General features: G+C 38.2%; 1 protein-coding gene across 1 annotated transcript in view; it reads left to right on the forward strand.

Moving 5' to 3' along the window:
- Positions 1 to 77: 77 nt before the first annotated feature.
- The window catches only part of HS2ST1 (heparan sulfate 2-O-sulfotransferase 1), a 79,075-nt gene continuing 56,950 nt past the window's right edge, over positions 78 to 22,202 (forward strand). The window contains exon 1 of the mRNA XM_066555327.1: positions 78 to 343. Coding sequence (XP_066411424.1) covers positions 220 to 343 — 124 coding nt within the window. The 5' untranslated portion in view covers positions 78 to 219. The remainder of the gene's footprint in view (positions 344 to 22,202) is intronic.

Genomic DNA, 22,202 nt, shown 5'->3' on the forward strand with positions numbered 1-22,202 from the left:
CGGGCCGGGCCGGGCCGGGCGGGGCGGGGCGGGGCGGGCGCGCTGCGGGCCGTGCGCGCGGCGATGTGAGAGCGGCGGCGCCGGGCCCTGTCCGCGCCCCCGGCCGCGCTCCCTCCGTCCCTCCTCGCCCGCACCGTCCCCGCGGCTCCCGCCGGCCCCCGCGGGCCGGGCCCCGCGTTATGTCGTGATCCCGGGCGGGCGGCGCTGCTGCTGCTGCTCATGGGGCTGCTCAGGATTATGCTGCCGCCCAAGTTGCAGCTGCTGGCGGTGCTGGTGTTCGGGGTGGCCGTGCTGTTCCTGGAGAACCAGATCCAGAAGCTGGAGGAGTCCCGCGGCAAGCTGGGTGAGCGGCGGCGGGCGCGGCCGGGCGAGGCGCGGGAGGCGGCGGGGCCGAGGCAGCGCGGCGGGGCCGTGGGAGCCCCCGGGCGCTGCTCCCCTGGCTCCGGGCGCTGCCGTGCCCCGCTACACGGTACCGGGTCGGTGTGGGCCCGCCGCTCTGCAGCAGGGGCTGTCCGCGACAGCCTTTGGCCTCTGAGTTCGTTTGTTTGTTCTGCGAGATCGGGAGAGCTGTGCGAGGTCAGCGCTGGGAGGACGAACGTGTCCGCCGTGTCCGAGGGGCTCTGTCCGAGGCGCGGTGCTCCCCTCACGGCCGGGGCAGCAGCGGCCGGCCCGCCCCTGCCTCCGCAGGCACCTGCGAGCGAGGAGAGCAGCGGCCGTGCTGACCCAGCTGAGGCTGCTGCAGCGAATTACCATCTTCTGCACATCTGATTTCTAATTCAGACCTTTTACTAACGCTTGACACTGTAATGGAAAGCACGGTGTAAAGAAAAGAAATGCTCTTAATGACAAATGGATAATTTGTTTACCTCTCATTTAATGTAGGATGTTATTTTCTGCATTTACTGAGTGTAGTTAGTGATTTCTTAGACTGCCACTGAGCTGTACTTCAGTGAATAGCAGACTAGAAATCTCTTGTGTAAGATTTCTTTTACTTTTCCTGCTTTAAAAGGGTATTTTTAGAGTAATATCTGCCTAGTGGGTAGCATCTTACTACTTTGTCTGTTGTATATAAGGCTGCAGAACTTGTAAAGCTTTTACATTGCTTAATTCAGGGTCTCCTGAATGTGAAAAAACACCATTCTCAACCTAGTTTGTGGTGCCTAGGAGTTGTGAAAACAGAGCACTGAGATTTCTGGTGTATACAAGATAAGGAATTGGTTCACAAACTTCGTGGATTTGCTTTCTCCTGTTATTTGACTATACTAAAATATTTACATTATTAACAATAGTTAATAGTGTAAATTTAAGTTTGTAGGAAGAAAAGTGCACATCCTTCTGGTGTTAACAGTAGAAGTGGATTTGAGTGACATGGGAAGTTTACCAATGAGTTTTTAACAGAGTCCACATACCTTAATGTTGAGCTGTATGAATGCCATGGGATTTTACTTCACAGCATTTCTTTTCCACTCCATTCTCTCTGAGCTGCATATTAGTGATTAGGACCTGGAAATTGCAGTGGATGACTGCTTGAGTTGAGGGAGGCCCTTACTCTGCATACTTTTCAACTCAAAGTTCTTATCAATTATAATCGAGGCTCTTTTTTTGCAGGGTCTCAATAACTGTAAACAAACACTTGAAGAAGAAAATGAAATTGGAAGATAAAGCAAGCAAATGTTGCCATAGTGCTGAAGGTTCAGTGGTACTTTGTATACATCTGCTCTAAAGTGGTTCATAGCCATGGCTTCAATGCTTCTATTGCTGACAGTGTGTGCTACTTTAGTGAAATCTCCTCCTGGCATTTAAAGAGTAACATAATATGTGTGAGAATCAAGAATTTTGCCGGTAAAACTTCTTCCTCCCTAATATATATGCAATGGACATATTTAACTTATATATTTAGAGGATTAAAATACTTAAACTGCTTTGGGACAAGAATCTAATTACTATCTTGTACTGAATTTATTTCTTGAGGAGAAGGGAAAACTATTGTGAAGTTTCTTAAAAGTAAGATGGAAAGATTTGCTTTGTGTGCAACTTACTGGTGACTCTCCAAAACCCATGAAAGGAAGGGGAAAAGGACTTTCTGCAGTAGCTTTGAACTCAGATTCCAGTTTTTAGTCCAAGAGTATGCTTTGTTTAAAAGCTTCTAGCTGTCTGAATGTCTCCCTTATCACATGTTTGGTATGTATTTTATGACTTTCAAATATTAAGATTTCATTACAGCTGGTTTTTTACCATCACGATTGGTTAGAATTCTACTGAGGTGCATTATGGAAAATGGTTTTCTCCAGATCAATGCAATTAATTGGCCTAATGCACTTGAGTGCAGATTTTCCTCCCTGTCCACTAAAAGAATGGTGTGGTTGTGTGTGGAGCAACACTATGATTTGAGGGTAGGGACAAAGTAGCTCTTTTGTTCTTTCAGGTGTGTTTCAGTGGGTGCTTTATGTAGCTGCATTTCTCTTCACAGAGAAAAGCAAGGCACAACTTCCCAAGGATATTTCTGGGATTCACATTATCTGAATGTGAGAGAAAGAAAAAACAATTCTTATCTCATTTACTGCTCCTGTGTTTTCGAACAAGTGAAATACATTGAGGAAGATTATTTACCTGAAGGAATTTGCTTGACTGGTTCTGGTGTGAGTGTTTTGATTCATTGACCAGTTGAATCCACGTGTGTGTGTTGGGACTGTGGGCTGACAGTCACCAGATTGTGTGCAGTTGAGTTGAGTTGGTGCTTGGTGCAGATTCAGTTTAGATGTAGTGTAATACAGTATAGAATAATATAGTATAATAAAGTAATTAATTGGCCCTCTGATATCAATGGAGTCAGATGCATCATTTCTCCCTGCCATGGGGGTCACCTTGCCTTTACTAAAGTGGAACTCAACTCAACTGCACACAATCTGGTGACTGTCAGCCCACAGTCCCAAGACACCTGGATTCAATTGGCCAGTGAATCAAAACACTCACACCAGAATCCAGTCAAGCAAATTCTTCCTCAATGCATTCCACTTGTTCCAAAACACAGGAGCAGTAAATGAGATAAGAATTGTTTTTTCTTTCTCTCACATTCAGAGAATGTGAATCCCAGAAATATCCTTGGGAAGTTGTGCCTTGCTTTTCTGTGTGAAGAGAAATGAGGCTACAGCTTTGTATCAGAAGTCTCGATACATGGTGTTTGGGGATTGGTTTTTGAGCTATGCCGAGTGTTTGCATTGATATATCACATGATAAACTGTCATCTTGGAAAGTTCTTGTAAGAGTTAGGCATTGGCTAGGAAAACCAAATTACTTCAGATTTGATAGCAAAATAATTGTGCAGTCTTTTCAGCAGATCTAAAAATGTTCAACTGTACTTTCAGACAGAAAGGGCTTTATCCAAATCCTTCATGTATGAGCAACTCCAAATTCTGTAGTGAACAGTTGGGGGCCTTAATTTCAGTTTAATAACTTAGAATATTTTGCCTGTAAAGTGAAATTGGAACGTGTTTCTGGGTGAAACAAGAATGGGAACTTCTTTTTTTTCTGTAAGACTTTATATGGATAAACTTGGTCACCCTGGCAGACTTATTTGAGAAGTAGAGGACATACAAGCAAATGACCATCACAAATGCTGCTGCTTTTAGTGACAAAATTGCTGTGATCCTTTAAAAGGGTATTTATAAACCTATGGGCTTTTTCATATGAAAAATAACTTGCTAGTTAAAAAAGGTAAATAAAAATATTAATTTCTTTGCAGCTCTGTAAAAGTAGTTTATGGTGGTGAGATCACAAGCAGAGTGTGAACAATTTGAAATACATTTTTTGTGAGATTTCTACCTACAGCTATTAATCTTTCATATTTTCAGGTTTACATGATCAGCATGCTCTCCAGACTAAGCTGTCCCTAATTGCCAGTGAGAACTTTAATGTTTTTATTTAAGCCTGGTGTAGGCATGTGCCCGTTAGCTCTAGGAATACGCAGCCCTAATAGAGAATATTGCTCCTGAAAGGCAAATGTTGAGATTTCACTGTTGTTCCTGGAACAGAATAACAGAGGTAATGTCTGGCTGCCCCTTTTGGGTTTTGGAAGCCTTCTGAGTGCAGCTCTGCCTTTGTTATAAATTGGCCTAGCATTTAACATGTTTAATATGTACCATGCCATCTCCTGCATTGTCATTAGTATTTGTGGTGAGTTGGATGAAAAAAATTAACCAGCTGGATGTAAACTATCCCTATCTTCTCTTCCCTCCCCAAGATTTTGTAATCTATTGGTGGGGAGAAGGAAGGGGGAAGTTCTTATGTGTTCTAGTCCTTCTGTTTAAATAATAGTGTTTTACAGCACTAGAAGCACTTCAGGATTGTCCATGGAAATGGGAGAAGACAGTGTCTCATTTGAGGATTGAAGTCTGTAGGATTGGTGAGAGAAGGTGAGGATAGGAGGTGGAGAAGGATTGCTCTTTGGTGGGGGGGAATGAAACAATAATGCTGCTTTCTAGCACTTTAGTGATGTTTCCATATTGTATAGGAAAAAGGCTTTGTCTGAGAAACAGAATATACCATAACAGGGAAAGCAAGGATTGAACCTGCTTCAGATCATGTTGAAAAACTTCATAGCTGTAATGTGGGAGTGTTTCTTCTGTTAAGTGATAAACAAAATAATGGCTCATATCTATTAATTCAGCACCTTGAATTCAGAGTATTGAAGTCTGTCATTTAAAAGAAATCCTTAATATTTTACTTTTTCCTTTTCTTTTTTTTTTTTTTTTTGTTTAAAAATACTTACATCATTTGAAAGGCTCTTTTTGTTAGCCCAGGAAAGAAAATTTAATTGATGTATTCCGTATTAAAAAAAAAAATTAAGGTGATTTCCTAGCATATGTGACCCTTGATGGAGTAGTATCTTTCTAAGCATTTTGTGCCTAATAAACCACTGTTCCCTTGAAATTAAAGGCTTTAACTTCCCAATGATTAAGTCTTATGCTTTATGGACATAAAAGACTTTGGGATGATGAAACGATAGGCATTTCATGTTTCCTTTATTTAGAAATAAAAATCTCCTGTCGGTAGGCCTGCCTGTTGCATGCTGTTGGGAAATCTCTCAGAAAATTTATTGTCTGTTCTAGTATAGCACTCATGGTTCCTTAGCATATTGTTATTGTAATTGAGCATTTATAAAGAGGGACACAGAACATTATCAAGAGGAGTTTGTGATTGTTGGCAGGTCTGGCCACACACAGCTATGCAAATGATTTCCTAGATTTTTTTCTAAATATTGCCCTGTTAGACAGTAGTTTTTATTTGCTGCTGAGTAGCCCAAGGCATTCCTTCAGAAGCACTTTTATTGTATACTTGGTTTCCTGAAATAAGAATTGTAATGCTGCTTCCTTAGTCTATCCCCATCCAATAGAACTTTCTTGCACTTTGTCTTGCTGGTTTTATCACACTTTTTCACTTGGTTCCCTCTTACTGTTCCCTTTCACCATGCCTCTGGTTGTCCCAGATGGTTTAAGAATAAATTTTAAGAATTTAAAATTTAAGAATAAATTTTAAACTACTCCAATACTACAGTTGTACTTCCCATTGAAAACTGTGTTATTGAGCAATTGTACAAATTTTGTTCTGCTTTTTATTTATGTTGTTGTTTGTGGTTTTTATATTTCTTTATAGCTTTTTGGGGAATAAATGTTGCAGCTGTTGGTGTTCTATTTTCTGTGAAATTGGTAATGTGTGAACTTTGACTAGTACAGAACTCTGCACATTCCCAAGCAACATCAAGGCAGCTCAGACTTGCTGATGGGGTCTGTGACTTGGTCTCACCCCCTTCTGCTGGTACCTCAACAGCTGGTTCTAACAGTGGAAATAAGAGGCATAACTTTCTAAAATATCTTTCCCCTTCTGAAAGGCTGCATTTGAGAAACTACAATATTGTTGGACCTACTTTGCAGGTGTTGTGCTTTTAGTGAAATAACTTGGAAAATTGGTCATCTGGCAGGGGTATATTTTTGTTAAAGATATTTTGCGGGCATTTTAGAGATATTTTGAAAGATTAAGTGGACTTGAGAAAACAGATGCAGTCCCTCTAGCCATGGGCAGTGGATGAAGTCATCACCAGGTAAGGCACTCTTTCTTTCTGGGTTCTCCATTGAACACAGCCAGATTTGGGCCACTACATATCTATGTTACTTAGTAAGGCTCAAATTTAAGTTGAAGAGCACATAGAACTACAATACCATTCTCCATGCAAATGCTGGAAAAGAGACATGTTTGCAGTCACCTCTTTAGGACAGAAAAGGCTTGTGGGACAGTCAAAGGAATGTGAGTACTGTCTTCTTCATTGTGAATTAATGCAATATTAAAAATTGGTAAGGATAGCTCTGAGTTCAAGGCTGGCAACTTCAGGAGAAAATGTTCAAAGGAGTTCTGCATGCTGTTCTTCCATATCATTGTTTTTTTACTTAGGAAGATAGATTGGGTTATTTTAATAATGAAATACCTGTCAGGTTTTTCTACTGTGCTTAGCACTCTAAAAGGAAAAGCAGTAACACTACTGGAAATCAGAAAAAAAACTACATCTGATGCCTTTATTTTCTCTGTGCTAAAGCAACTAAAACAACAGCATTATGGCATAATGGCATGCCAGTGTTCACTTTGTTTTTCTTGTCTATTTTCTACTTCTGAGCATGGCAAAAGTAAGTAAAATTTTCATGTCTCCAATATACCTCTGAAATCCAATGATTGCAAGTTCCTATGTCTTTATCTTTCCCTTAGCTCTCACTGGAGGCTAGTATATATATGTATACATATATATATACTGCCTGTCCAAGAAAGACCTTGTAAACTCTGTAGACCTTGGGTTTAATGTAACAGATGAAACCATTGCTTTCCAGTTTATCATGGCTGCCAAGGGAAGTTGAGGATGCCCCATCCCTTGGAGTGTTTAAGGACAGGTTTGATGCCTCTCTGAGCAACCTGCTCAAGTGAAAGGTGTCCCTGCCCATGGTGGGATGTTGAAACTAAATGATCTTTGAAGTCCCTTCCAACCCAGTCCATTCTATGGTTCTATATACCTGTGAAGTGAAAGAAATTGTAGAATTTTTTTTTTCTGTATTTCAGAAAATTGACATATTTGAAGCTGGATTTTTTTCTTCTTTGCATAGCTTTGTACTGCCTCTGGGTGTTGAAGTTAGGGACAGTTCATGAAGAAATAATTTCCATATCTACTGACTGGCAACCATGAGTCACTCACTGCTAGACTTACTCTGGCCAGACTGGTCTTTTCTTCTAATAATGAGCGCCTTCTCTCGAGTAGGAAAAAGATGGCATTTGCATATGGAATCCTCCATGTATTATCATTGCAATGGATCAAAAGGCAGTCTTTTTGTGTAGCTGTGTGCAATCTGTAGTTTTTGTCACTTATCTAAAGTGTATTTAAACCTTGTCAAAGCAGTATTAAAATAGTGGTAAGAGCTTTGCTTGAAATCTGTTTATGTATCTGAAATACTAGCCTGGCAAGCATAATGAGAGTTCCATGCTGTAGGAAAATAGCTGAACTAGTACGTGTATTTGTATTATTTTTTCAACTGGAAATAAAAGATAAAAGAGGGAGTGAAAGGACTCCAGTGTTGAGCGAGGTATTTGAAATTTGGCCAGCTGTCTGGAGCCTTTCATAAATATGTACAGACTCTTAGCTGCAATCTGGGGATAGGCAGTATCTTTTTCAAACCCTCAGCTTCATGTGGTCCTCAAGCCCATCCACTGTGTTGGAATGTTCACTCCCCTGAAAACCTATGGCTCTGTGAAGTTGTTGTGTTCAAAGCCCAGCATCTTGAGAATGGTGGCATTCAGAGAAGTCTTCACCCACTTAGGAGAGAAAAGCAAACCTCTTTCCTTGCTGCAATTGGCCCAGCTGGTTCTTTATTCACCCCCCAGCTCCTTGCCACTTCACTTTTTGAGTTCTGGAGAACTCAAGTCCCTTCATTTGGCATTCCTGTCAATAAGTGATAGGAATGATAAAATGATAAAATGATAGAAGTTCTTTTGATAAACTGCCTTTATCAAAAGAGGTTCTAATGCTGATTATGGTTGGTATGCCCATGCACTTCCCTAAGGATACCAAGTGTCAGTACTCAGGGAAGCATTCCTGTGGCACAGGTCTGTATGGCTCTGTGTCAGGACTATGCTGACAATCAGGACATCAGTGATACTGCGGGATGTGCCTGTGGGTGTCAGGGACTGGCTTCATACTGAGTGTCTGTTTGTTACCAAGGGATTCGTTCATTGCTATAGTTAAGTTCTTATGGCTGTAAGTTAAGAGCATACTTTTCCCATACAGGTATTGTTTGCAGATATGTCTACAGAGAACCCAGCTGCGTCCACATGTCTTTTTATTGTCTCTAGTATTCAGCATATTATTGCTGTCCTTACTTTGCAATATCCTTGTGTCATAATGGTTTCAGTAACATTACTGCTGTAATAATTATTCAAGTTTTCTGGTACTGATAAAATTCATCGTGAGTAGCTGGAAGTCCATGGCAGTGAAATAATTGATAAGATAATTAAATTACAAGAAGTATTTGGAAAGAACCTTTCTATCACTTTGGCCCAGTCTTTGTCTTCCTTCTTCATGTCCACTTTCTATATCTGGTTAGAGTTTAAAATGACAGCTGACATCCTTCTTTTTCATCAGTTTGCTGTTTAATTCTGAATACTGATTTGTGTTGAAACATATGTAAAACTTAAGTGGTGTTTTGATAAAACAGCTTTTGATGATTTTGAAGTGTTTATGCAAACCTTGTGCATAATTGCTGTAAAGCTGTAAAGAGTGTGGGGATGGGTTCTTAGGTTCCTTAAATTAAAATGCATATATTCTCCATTTACTTCTCTAGTGGCTTTTCTCTCAGACGATCTTATTTTTATCTTCTTTTTTCCTAATATATATAAAAATTCTTAGGTGAGAGAGAGTATGAAGTATATAAATTTATCATACATATAGTCCTGTGAAATAAATATGATCTATGTCTATATTCCTCACTCTCATTGTCTGTATTTTCTGATGTTGTAATATAGGACTGATCTTTCTTGTGCAGCAGATTGAAAGACAGTAGCATTTCATTTCACTTTGAAAAAGGTGCAAAAAGGCAAGCAGTTGGACAGAGATTATGCTTATGCATCTCACTTTCTGCAAAATGAAAGGGGAAATCCAGTTTGATTATTTTTTCCCCTTGAATTTTTCCCTGTGTATCTTTCCTCTTTCAGTATTTCTGTTATCTTTTTTCTGGGTATTTTGTTGTTGAAGGTATTCAGGATGATTGCATGAATAGCATATCTGTATTTTTGTTGAATATTTCCATTTCTTTGCATTAATTCTGTGGAGGGCTTGGGAGGAATGAGAAGTCTCTTTTTGCAAAATATGGAATTTGCAATGGATTTTAATATACTAAATCTTAATCAATGATTATATTAGAGTTGATGTTGATCATTCATTCTAAGCAAAGGATTTCATTAATTCTAAGAAGGGTTTAGAAATTTAGAATAAAAGCCAAAAGATAGGATGTGAAAATGATAGAATCTTATTCTGACACATTAAATAGACCAAAAATTGCCTTTCTTATGAAGCAAAGCACTAAAGATTTTGGCTCCCTCAGCATTTGAGTGACAGACGTAAATTGGGGAGAGGATTTTTTTTTGGATGATGTAATTTAAAAGTTTTTATTCTTTCAAGAAAAGGGGATTAATATTTACAAAAGCTGAGTCCAGCCATGTCCTTCCACTGTTGGCAGTAAAATTAGTATCTCCCACCAGGGTTTTATTCCCAAGCTAAAGGACAGAAAGCCTGTCTCCTGACCAAAACACTCGAGCACAAGCCTGTGATCACTTTCTGAAGATGTCGTTTTGTATGTGACACACAAAATAGCTTGTGTAAGGATCTGAATTTTTTGAAACAAAGCCATAATGTCAGGTTTTTTGTATACTGGTGTTGAGTGAAGTGTTTCATTGGTAAAATCTTTATTTCAGCTGCGCTCCCAGTGAGAAATTCAGAGCCAAGGTTTTTCAGCATCTCATTTGTCAGTAAACCTTCAGCAGCGTGCACTCTTAAAAATTGTGAAAAGATGTTTTCCTATTGTAGGTATTCCTCCAGAATACCTACAAAATAACAATATTCTTGATACATTATCCTATGAACTGAGATGACCATAGCACTAAAATGCTTTCCTGTAATCAAATTTAGTGCCTTTGGGAATATTGAGTGCTTTAAAGTTTGCCCCTCTTCCCCCCCCTTTTTAAAAAAATTTAAACCAAACAAAAGACCCTTACAAAGCCTACGTCCTTATGTGAGAATAATTTAGACTGTTTTAATAGATTTTTAGTCAGAGTAGCTATTTTGTATTACGTTTGTTGATTCTGCTAACAAGGCAAGCTTTTGAAGATAAGTACCTAATAAATAGTTTGCTGTTTTATGATGAAGTGATTAGATCTTGATGTCCAATTTGATGACTTCAAAATGTGTATAGTGGGATTGGACTGAGAATGTTTTTGAGCTTTGAAAGATAGCATTTCAAGAGTAGCTGTTTATTTGCTGTTTGAAGACTTCCCATCATAAAAGTGGCCTTTTGATGTATAAGCATTTAGTAGGAATTGGAATGTTTTGTAAATTAACTGTCTTTTTATTTTTATGAAAACAAATATTTTTTAAAAATACTTATGGATGTCTCTCTCTTTGCTGTCCATGTTGTTATCCAATGTGCTAATTGCACTGCTGCTGTCAGTTTGAGTGAGGGCAGAACTTGCTCTGGTGTTTTATCAGGGCCTCTTCAGGTTTAAAGTTAACTTCAACAGGAGTGTCTTTAATATTTTTGTTTGATCAAGCTATAAAAAGCACCGTATAAAATTTCTGGCATGCTGCTTGATTTATACCTGTAAACAAGGGCTTATTGTCTGCGTTGAATGTATATGCAGTTTTGGCTAAAAGTGCCAGAATGCCTTGCTTTCTAGCTGGGCTAGTAATATTCATTCTAGTCCTTGAACTGCCCCACAAACATGCATTGTGAGCCAACAGCACAGGCTGAATGACCAGAAATACCTGTATAAGCTTAAACCTAAACACAGGAGTGTTTATGACCTGTCATGTTTGGTAAAATCTTGAATTTTATCTTTGAAACTATTCAATTGCCAAAGCAGTTAGAGTTATGTAAAACCTTCTACACAGAGTTCAGTTGGAGCTGCTTTTATTTAAAAAATTGTGCATTTTGAGGAAAGATTTTGGAATGGTTGATGAAGTAAAATTTCTGCCAGTCATAGAGGGGCATAGGAGGGCTGGAGATGTCACAGCAGAGCTCTTAAAGTTAGCAGAGGATGCATGAAGTGCTCTCCCAGCAGTGTGCCTGGCACTGGTGGGAGAGTGTCACCCCTGTGACAGCCAGGGTAGCAACCAGAGCTGTACCCAGCTCCTCCACCAGCAGGAATCAGCTTGGAGCATGAAGTTACAGCACTCTTTCAGTTGAGTTTAAGGCTTTGGGCGTCTCTGCTTAGGCTGTAGAGATGGCACATGTTTGCTTCTGGACTGGAAGGGACAGCCATCCCTTTGTCCAGCCCTGAAAAAAAAAAAAAGGTACAGGGTACTAGTCAGGCTATCACACCACTTCCTGAGGTGTGATAAGTGAATTTGGACTAAGGGCAAATTCATCTTGTAATCACATGGTCAGACATGGAGGAGAATATTAAAAATTACCTTCTGGAGAGGGTAGGAGAAGAAGAAGGGATGTGTATGTGAGGATCAGTGCAACTATTGCATTTGTGAGCTGCCCACAGTCTTACTGATCCCAATAGAAAGGCAGTGAGTTTGGGAGAATATGCTTATTTTTAAGGCTGGCTTCACTAGTTTAACACCCTGAAAATATACTTGCTTCTGATTCCTGTTGCTTTCTCATTTACCCTCTACAATGCCATTAAACCCTTCTCTCCTTTCTGATGTGAAAAGCCAGCCTAAAACTGAGGTGTTGGTTTAGCGCAAAGAAATGATAAATCAAACGGCAAAACATTTAAATGTATCCTCTTCGGGTTTTCCTGTCTGTGCTTTCCAAACCATACTCTGAAAAATCTGGTCTCGCTGACATGCTTGTGGGGGCATTTTTCTAAACATTTGTGGTTGCTGGAGCAACCCAAAGCATTATTTCCACTGATTTTTATGTGCCTACTTAAGTGTGATTGCATAGTGCAGATGGCAAGACAGTCTTAATAGGAGAGTTAAGAAAGAGAAATAGATTATAAATTATTCACATATCAGGTTTAAGGAAAAAAAGTGTGTGAAGGAAGACTGAAGGTATTGAAATTAATACAGGTGTTTTCCCTTGTTTTAATCCATAATTAAAAGCCCTTGAAAACTGAGTGACTAAGGAGCATTAGTGGTGATTTTGTGGAGGTTTTAAGTATGTGCACACTTTAGGGATGGAAGCTTGTGTCAAGGTTGCAGTTGAAAACACCTATTGTTTTGCAATAAGTAATGGTATGTAATAAATATCTTAAACTGGTGCTATAAAATATTCATACAAGATAGTTATTTTGATAGAAATGATGAGAAGATTTTAAATGTTAAGTGAGATTGAAATTTTGATTTTCAAGAATGAATCTAGGAAGATGGTAAACATTTTTAGACTCGCCTCTTCTCATTATATATCTTAAAACAATGTGGAAATAAAAATAGCAATAATGTGCTTTTTAAATATGAGAAAACCTGCTGAATGTCTGACAGCATGACACTTAAGCAACAAAATCTGTCAAGTATTCATATAGCAGCAGGAATACGAAATGAAGTGATTGTTCCTACATCTCTTTTACTTAATATATATTAAGTATTTCCATGTAAATATAAACATGATATGGCACTCTAGAGATAATTACTATGCAAAAGAAATCTATATGAACATCCTCTGAGATATCCAGGAATTAAGTTGGGTCTGTTTTCTGGCCTTGATGGAATTGCTTATCTATAAACTCTGCAAATTCTGTTAAAATCCTTCAACCTTTGCTGTTACAGGTTCCACAATTAAATAGGAACCTAAATTAGCTTTTCTACAGAAAAAGGCCTAGTCCTTACAAATACATGTCAGGCAGAACTACCAGGTAGTTTAAAGTTTTACCAGTGGATAACTGTTAACTAAGAGGTGTAAAACCATCAAAAGAGATTGTTCTTTTTCCTTTGGTCAACACCTTGTTACAATGAATTTGAGGCGCTAAAAAGCCTGTGATGTTTAAGAATCAAAATGCATCCATTTCAAATTTGGCTAATCTTGTTCTATTGTGTAATTTCAGTTGCATCCTTCATAATTTTCCTGTGGTATGTAATATAGATGGCAATTTGATTTTAAGAACTGCATGCTGTCCAAAATGGAATGTGGTGTAGGCTAATGAGCTGTCTGTGTCTCTTTGTCCTAGGGAGACCCTCATAGAGGTTTTGAGTGTTCATTTTACTTTCAGAGCAAAGGATCTTGGTTTGGGGAAATTTGTAGATAGAAAGAACTTAATGATTTGAGGATAATTATTTTCTTAAGTTTATCACTGCTTCCTGGTTGAGCTAAGTGCATGGTGAAAGTTACCTAAAAGTATCACGACATTCCTTGAAAAGTGTGGCACTTAAATTATCGCCAAATGCAAAGTTTTTAGGAGGCCTGTCATCCAAGAATTGTCCGTGAGTGTCAAAGAGCATGTCAATTAATTGCCAAAAGCATTCTTGGTAAGTGTAGCTGTTTTTCTCTAACAATTTACTTAGAAATCAAGTAAGTTTGCTCTTTTCCAAACTATGACTAATCTTACTACGATCATTACATATTATTTTATTGTACACTGCTCCTTGACAGCAGTAATGATCTTATGAAGGTAAAAGTTGGTTAGGCTTTGATTTTTTTTTTAATAGAAAATAACCTGATCTAAAACAATCATCCTAAATTGCACTTCAGTACTCACTAAGCATTCTGTCACTGTAATCTCCAGTACTCATCACACAGTGCTTGTTACATCAAGCAGTTGTGTTTCCAAACTAGAATCACTCACATTTTGTATGGGGTAGTAGTTAAAGCATTTACGAGATTCTTAGCATTCTGAATTTGATTTTGAGGTAGACTTGTTTGCTTGTTTGATCTGCAGGCTTATTTCAGGTGAATTTAGGATACTTTGGTTTTTTGGTTTTTTTTAATAAAGGGGTTGTCGTGACCAGAAAATGTCAGCGTAAATGTCTTGTACTTGAGAATTGTGTGTGGTAAATGCACATATTGCAGATTCTAGTGGTAGTTTTGTGACTAGGAGTTTTATTTTCTAATAGTTGGAATAAACTGTATTTTATGATTAGTTGATGAAGAGCTAAACTTTGTGTTGGTGTAGAAATGACTGTTGGGTTTGGTGTTTGTGTTTGGGATTGTTTTCAGGGGTTTGTGTTATTTTTGGATTTTTTTAACGTGGACGTCCAAGAAGAACATTTGCTAATGCCAACTGCTGAAGTGACATTTTCTAATGAAAATTTAAGATTTCTTACCTTGAAGAAGGCACTTCTGAACGCAACCACTGGATCAACAAAGTACACATGACTTTGCTTGTTTGTGTGTTTTGTGGAAATTTTCCTTTTTATGCTTTGTGAGCCTTGGCTACGATGCTAGAATGAAGAACAATTTTATTGAGCTTTTTGCCATTTTACAGTTTGATTTGTGAACCACTGCCTGAACAGACTGTAAAGGGCAGCCTTTAACATGGAATAACAATCAAATAAAACAGAGTCTGTTGGGCAGAGTAATTTTCTCATGTTTTAAATAGTCTGTTCGTGAAGCAGGGGAAGGTTGGGGCTGCAAGGCCTTGGGATGATTCATAGCAAGACAAGCAATGATGTGATGGCAGGAGGTTACTACTAATGCTGTGGGTCACTATAGGCCATCAGGCATGGGAGCCTTCAGTAGCTCTTCAGCCTCTACTTCCCTCTCTGTGCGGTCACAAGGATGTAGCTGATCAGCTTACATACGTGTGTGGAAATGACAAAGTCTTTGTATTTTTAAAATACCCAAAAGAACCATCCTAATACAGAAACAGTATAGATCCGTGTCCTTCACAAGTGCATTGCAGGTATGTCACATTACAAACTTGTATATGTACAAAACGCCACTGTTTGTACTTATATTTGAGTTTAAACTTGGTAATTCTTCACAAAATTTGCTAAATGTTGCTATGGAGAATAAACTGTATTGGTATCCTTGTGCCAGCTGACAGAGACCTGCGTTGTGTCCCTTACCCTGTTATAGCTACATGAATTAGGTGTGAATGAGGATGCTCACTCAGGCCACTGCAGCCTCTCTGGGGCATGGACTGGGCTTCTCTAAGCCTGTTTCTGACCAGCTTTTGATCCTCGGCTCCCTCACGTTTCTGAAGTGCTGCTTTTATGATGTTGGTTTAAGCATGAGTCTGTTCATGATGTGTGTTGTCCTGAAGTGACTACAAATAGAGATTTACAGGTCTTCTTTCTGTGTCATTTGTTCCACTTCACATTAAATAAGGAAAAATTTCTTCCCTTGAAGTACTATAGCCATCCTTGTGCTGAGAGAATCTTTATAGTTTGGCTTAAATGATTTAATGACATATTTTTAGTTATTAGTCCATATGGATTGTTAATTATTTAATAAATTATGTTCAGTATGCATTGAAATGAAACCTTTATAGAGTTAGGTACTTTTTATATTAACTGGAAGTAAGCTTGTTAAACTAACGTTTCAGAGGAGAGTGTATGTTGAGAAGACTAATGTCTGTTTTGGAGACAGTATATAATTTCTGCACGGTTTCTCATAATAAAGTCATGCTTTTAAAGACTTTCCAATGTTTAATGTGTATATGGACAAATATGTTATGCTTATTATTCTACTCCTCAAATAAGCAGTAGTCTGTCAGTCTTAGGAGCTCACTGGCTATTTCAAGAATTTAACCTCCTTTTGACACTTCCATGGCTTTTTCCTGGGAGCAACTTGAATGCCACTTACTCAGCAGTAAATAAAATAAAATCAGCTTAGGAGAGCAGCATACAGCAAATGTTGCTGGTAACAGAAAAGGCATGTAGAATTGCTTGTAAGATGATAACATTTCATAACATTCTTGAAAACAACCTCTCATATATTGATTTTTTTTCCCCATATTTTTTATCCCCCCCATGCAAATATGAAATGTAGTCTTTCAAGGAGTCTTATTTCTTCGTTGAAGACTTGCTGTATTGATCTGAAACCACAGAACTGAAATGGATCATATTTTAACAGTGTTCCTTTTCTAATGACAATATGTGGCCTTATGTTTAAGTGGAATTCTTGCTGCAGTATTTCTGTTACTGGAATTTGTGGACCAGTCAGGGAGGGACTTCACTAAAAACCCCTTATGAGATACTGCAAATGAAATACTTCCCTGACATCTGTGTGAATGGATAGCAGACCTTTGTAGACATGATTCATGGAAGCATACTGCCAGCTTGCTTCAGAATAAAGTGATGGGAGAGGAGAGATCCTGAATAATCCTGTGTGAATGAATACAAAGTTTTGTAGTTTCTTTTTGGGTTGGTGCTCCACTTATCACAGGCCAACTAAGGAACACACTTCTTGTTAGTGCAACTTTAGGTTTCTCTCCATAATGATAAATATAAGGAAGTTATCTCAGAATAAGAGACAATTTCTCCTCATTTCCTGCTCCCTTTACCAGATGATGAAATTAAAAGCTTCTGTGTATTAATTATTCCCCATGATAACTATGTTGGGGTTGTTGCAAAGCCTTACTGCTACTCTAAAAAGGTTGTAAGTGTAATAAAGTCAGGATTTAAAATTAATGAGAGAACTTTTTCCTCTCTCTGAAAAAACTGGGGTGAAAGATTTCATAAGAAAACATACAAAAAGGCTTAGGGTGATTTTTTTCAGAGTCTGGTTCTGAAAACAAAGGAAGTACAGAAGGTCAGAATAACAGTGTAGAATTTTTGATGCTTTCCAGTCTCACTTGTCCTTTTAACTCTACTGTCATAAACCTGTTGCTTCAGAACATGGCAGAGTGTTTGAATCTCTCAGAGGAAATGAGTTTCAGTAACAAATACCATCTTAAGCTAATTTGGCCTGGACACTCAAACACAGCACTGTATATGCAGTAATACAATTACTGTATTTTTAGACATAACAACCTGCAGGGTGAGGATAGACAACTGAAAGATGCCAAGAGTCTGTGCAAGCTTGGCTTTAGGGAAGAATAGGAACTCACTAGGTCCAAGTAATTTAGAGCCTGTTAAATTTACAGTCTCTGAACAAATTTTTCTGTTTTGGAAACTACACAGTATAAATTGAACATTAAATCAACAAATAATCTAATTGTAGTCCTGTCTGCATGAACCATGTTTTTAAATTCTACTGTAGTGAAATTTATGCTAGGAAAATGGGCCTCCAATCAAACAAATATTAACAGAAAACCCATTATGAAAAACTCTGCTTGAAGTTTTGAAAACTTTAAATGTGCAAAATGATTGTTCTTATCCAGTGCACACAAAAACCAGTTGGTTAATAATTTCACAAATGGTTGGGAACAAAATGAGTTCAGGATGATGCACTCTTGTGAATCATAAGTTCTTGCAGAAAGTGGTATTATCAGGAGAACATAAAACTCTAAACAGATGTATTGTTGCATACAAATTATGAAAGCAAGTTAGGCACAGCTTTACTGAAATGAGATAGGAATTGGACAGTGAATTTGATATTCCTCCCCTTTCCCATTGCCTTTGTGCTGTTGCTGTGTTCATCCCAAAAGAAATTGTTATTGTATGGTTTCACAGCACTTTCACTGAGGAGGACACGCTGACTGAAACTGTATGGTCTCAAAATCATAACACCACATAGTAAAGGTTTTTCTAGCTATAGTTTCAGCTGTAAAAAAAACCAAAAAACCCGTTGCCTGACCGGTCTTCAATAAATCCACATGGTAGGGTTGGTTTAAATCTGGGGGATTTGGTGTTTGGTGAGGGGTAGACAGTTGATAATAGTGAAACTGATTATCTGGAGTATCCTCCTGCAATTAAATTCCTTAAGTTTCTAATATAGTCGCACTGGATATGGTGGTACTCAGGGAATGCATTTGCATTTTATATTCAAGTCTGTGTTTAAGCTTAAATTCTAAAGAAGTCTGTTTAAAAAAACAACCCAACAAAAAGTGCTATTGTTTGGGAACAGTTTTAATGTGTTTTGAATAGAAGAGTTTAAGTCATTGAACACTAGGGCTGTGTGGGCTTTTGAAAAATAACGAGTGTGACCTCTGCAGGTATCTCCTCATTTACATCTGATTTCTGCTCCTTCTAATGCTTTAGAGAGAGAGCTGAATGGTAGCTGAATGAGATTTGTAATGCTTTTAAAAAGTGTTTCTAGGTTGTTAATTACCTAGGAAAAAAATCTGAATCTTTTGAAGACTGTGATTTGAATTGTTACTAGTATATTTTCCTGAACGTTAATTTGTAGTTTGAACTTGTGATATGTACTTTCCTGTTTGTTTAGAGATTATTGTGCATTGTTCCCCTGAAAAGCTCATTATCATCAAACAATCTCCTAATACCAACTGACTGGGTAATGGCAGGTGAAACTTGTCATATCTAAGTGTATTAAGGGAAGAACAATCCCAAGTTTACATATGTTAAATTCTGAATTGGCTGTCCTCACTGAGGCAGGAGTTCTTGGGGTTACAGGAGTTATCTGTATGGAAACTGCTGATCAATTCTCAACAATGGTCAAAAAAGTATGTTAAAAACAAATCATAAACCACATGAGAATATTTTGTTTTCTATTGGATGGACCAGTTCTGCTGTGTTGGCCTTTCTTGCCCTTCATCATGGAAAAGGTTAGAGCAGACTTGGAAAAGATGATCTGTGACTGCTGAGAATAAATAAAGAAATGAAGCATCTCCCTATATGGGGAATGATAAAGTAGACCAAGGGTCACCAGACTTGGGAAAACATCTCAGGAAAGGAATGGTAGGAGCCTGTAACTATGGATAAAGTGAGCAAGGAATCCGTATTATACAAGTAGTAGGAAACAATCAAAAATTAACTATTGCTTGATAGCCTCAAAAATGCTGAAACAAACTGGTGAACTGTAGAACACAATGCCACAGCATGAAATGATCATTGAAATGCTTAGAACTAGGGGTAGAAAAATTATTCATCTGAAAATTAATTAATTTACTAAGTTGCCAGCAGGTGGGTGATGTTAAGTACATCAGGAGCATATAACCTTGTCCTCAACCTGGTTTTGTCTTCTCCAGATGCCAGTTGGCCTTTGTCAGAAACAGGGTATTAGAACCTTGGTCTGAACCAGTGAAGCCCTTTAGGTAATGTGTGCACCAGGACCCTTCCCCTAAAATACCATGTGTCCCTTAATGCCCCCATTCATCCTTTTCAGGGTATGCCTGACAACTCTTCAGTGTTGTGTAGATTTATAGCTTTTACCTCTGCTGAAGGCATATAAAGACTTCTGTTTATCATTACTCACTTAAATTTCAGGTCAGATTTAGGAAAGGTTTTGTCAATCCATTTCACCCAGGAAGGCATGTAATCTTGCTTTGAAAATGTCATCAAGAAAAAGAGCATTTTCCTTGTTCATTTGGAACCTATCAGTGTTTTGAAATAAAGTCACAGTTTCTTAAAATCTGGATATGTTTGGTCTTGTGTTAAAGCTACTGGATCTTAGAATGTTTTCTATATTCCCTCCTCACCACCCTGCAAGACTTTTCCCCTGTGAAGGTACTTACATCCTCTAATCATCTCACTTCTCAACCTCTCTGAAAAACTAAACATGTTGGATTCCCTAAGCCTCTCATTGTAAGGTACCTTTCTGATTCTTGAATCATTTTTATGGCACTTCTGTACTGTCATAGTTTTCCACCAACCACTTTAAAATATGGGCAAATATAGTATGGAATGTTTCAGCAGCAGGCTCCTCCCTGCCATGCACGTCATTGTTTTCCTCTGTTTTGCCCTCCTGACCCATCAGTGGATGCTGTTTGTGATTGCTTCTGCAGCTGCAGATACAGCTGAAGTGGCTGGTTGTGTTAGCAAGGTGCCATGTTCTGACATTCCCAGTTTTTACTGAAATCAAATAGCAGATATAACTTTGATAACAGCAGCATTTTATGAAATTGAAAGCAGGGAATTTATCGTGTTATCTCCAAACCAAAAATGCCAACAAATATTTGCCTTCAATTTATTTGCTGGATAGTAGCAACTTAATTCATAATCAAGATACAGAGCTTTTATAGTATGGAGATAATAGTATAGCTAAAAACCCCCAAACTCTTTGAAGAGTTGATACTTGCTGTTTTTAATGATTTATTTTACTGGTAGGAAAACCTAGCATCTACCATCTATCAAATACAGAGAATATGTTTAATGTAGAGTTTCTAGTTCCAGTCCAAGCTATAGTGTTAACTGACATGGAGCCATACTTGTTCAACTGTGCTGCTTTTATTTTTGAGCTGTTTTCAGGTTTGTCCACATGGTGCTCAGGGATTCAGAAGGATTTTGTTATAGAAGGTAAATCAGGAAAAAAACCCCAGATCTTAATTTTAAAGGTCTAAGTACCATTTGGAGTGTGTTTAAATGTGTGTGAATGTATTTATTTGAAACACTGCATAATTCCCAGTGTTACAATGGTATGAAATGTGATAGAACACATTTTAGGATGGGTGATGGATTACATTCTTAGTGTCCTGGTGGAATAAATAACATATTAAGATAACATGTTTCTTTATTTCTTGCAGTTGTACAGTGGAAGAGAAAGCAGCTCACACTTTAATCTCTCAGGTTTTGATTTTTTTCTTCATATTGCCATAAGGAAAACTCTTTTCCTTATTTTTCCTTGAGAAAGTACTGAGGCTTTTTGGATTTTATAATTGACCAGTCATACTTCTGATGTTTTACTACATTAAATATTTGAAATGTAATTTCTTCTTGAGAGGAGAGCAAGTTACTTTCCTGCCTGAGTTCTTTTTGTGATGTGCTTAAGCTAGAGATGGAGTCATTTGTAGCTTGTATTTCTGTTCCATAGCTGGTATTGTCTCACATTAGAGATTGGAAACCCTTGTGGTAGTATCTCTACATTGAAAACAAGTTATGTATTGTAGCAGCTGCTCTACACTAATATTTATATTTGAGAAATGAACTCTTTTAAATTTTAAGAATTGTTCCCATGGCAAAGGTAGTTGCTGTCTATTGTTGCTTCAGATGTAAACTTTTAGAATTATTGTGAGGTATCTATGTGCCTAGCTTTAAAGTCAAGAGCTTGAATGCAGCTTAGAAAATAATTACTAGCTTGTTATAAAGTACTTTCTTTTTTATGAAGAAATATTGTTGGAGTGCTCTTTGCTTGGACTGAAGCTATGACTCTATATTGAGGACCCTGAGAGATAAAAGTGGATATGCTTTGTCCCTCTGGTTGCCTAGGTAGATTTGCTGAATTATGGAGTAGAGCAGCTTATACTTCTGTTCATTTTTTGTGAAATTGAAAATATGGAAACACAGACAATCACGGTTGTAATGCCAAATGTGAGAGCAGTTGCACTGCTTTATTTATGTAACTGTTTGTTAAAGTTAAGCAGTACTTTGTGATCTTTGGCTTTTTTGTTTTTCTAGAGTCCAGACCATAGCTCAATCCTTTATCACTGGGTATTGAGGGTATTTTTTACAAGAGCCCGTGTGTCTGATGTTTACTGTAGCAACCACCACTCTGTGAGGCTGAGACTGCGTTTCCTGTGCTTCGTGGGGTGTGGTCAAGGACCTTGCTGGTCTGAGTTTAGAGAGACACAGGCAAACCAGTTGGGGTGTTGGAGAGTCTGATGTCTGCCCAGCAGTACCCCTGGTGTGATTGGAACTGGAACCTCTCTCAGATGTTGTTAATGCAGGACTAATGCACAACAAGCAGTTTGCTGTGTTAATGAACAAGATAAAGCCCATCTTATGGCTTTATCAGAAGAACAGAGCCTTAATTTTTCAAGTGAAATCTTGTCATAACTGGAACTGTTTGGGCTGGAGGGAAAAACATCAACCAAGTATGTGGTTAAATTTGTGGTTATCCTGGATTGCAAATATGTTTTTCCACAATGAGAAGTATGTGGCTTGCATTTTACTTTAATGTTGAAATCATTCAGTTTCTCTTACTTCTCATAGTTTTAAAGACTAGGAATAGGTAGAG

Source organism: Molothrus aeneus, chromosome 9, assembly GCF_037042795.1.
Source record: "Molothrus aeneus isolate 106 chromosome 9, BPBGC_Maene_1.0, whole genome shotgun sequence".
NCBI lineage: Eukaryota > Metazoa > Chordata > Aves > Passeriformes > Icteridae > Molothrus > Molothrus aeneus.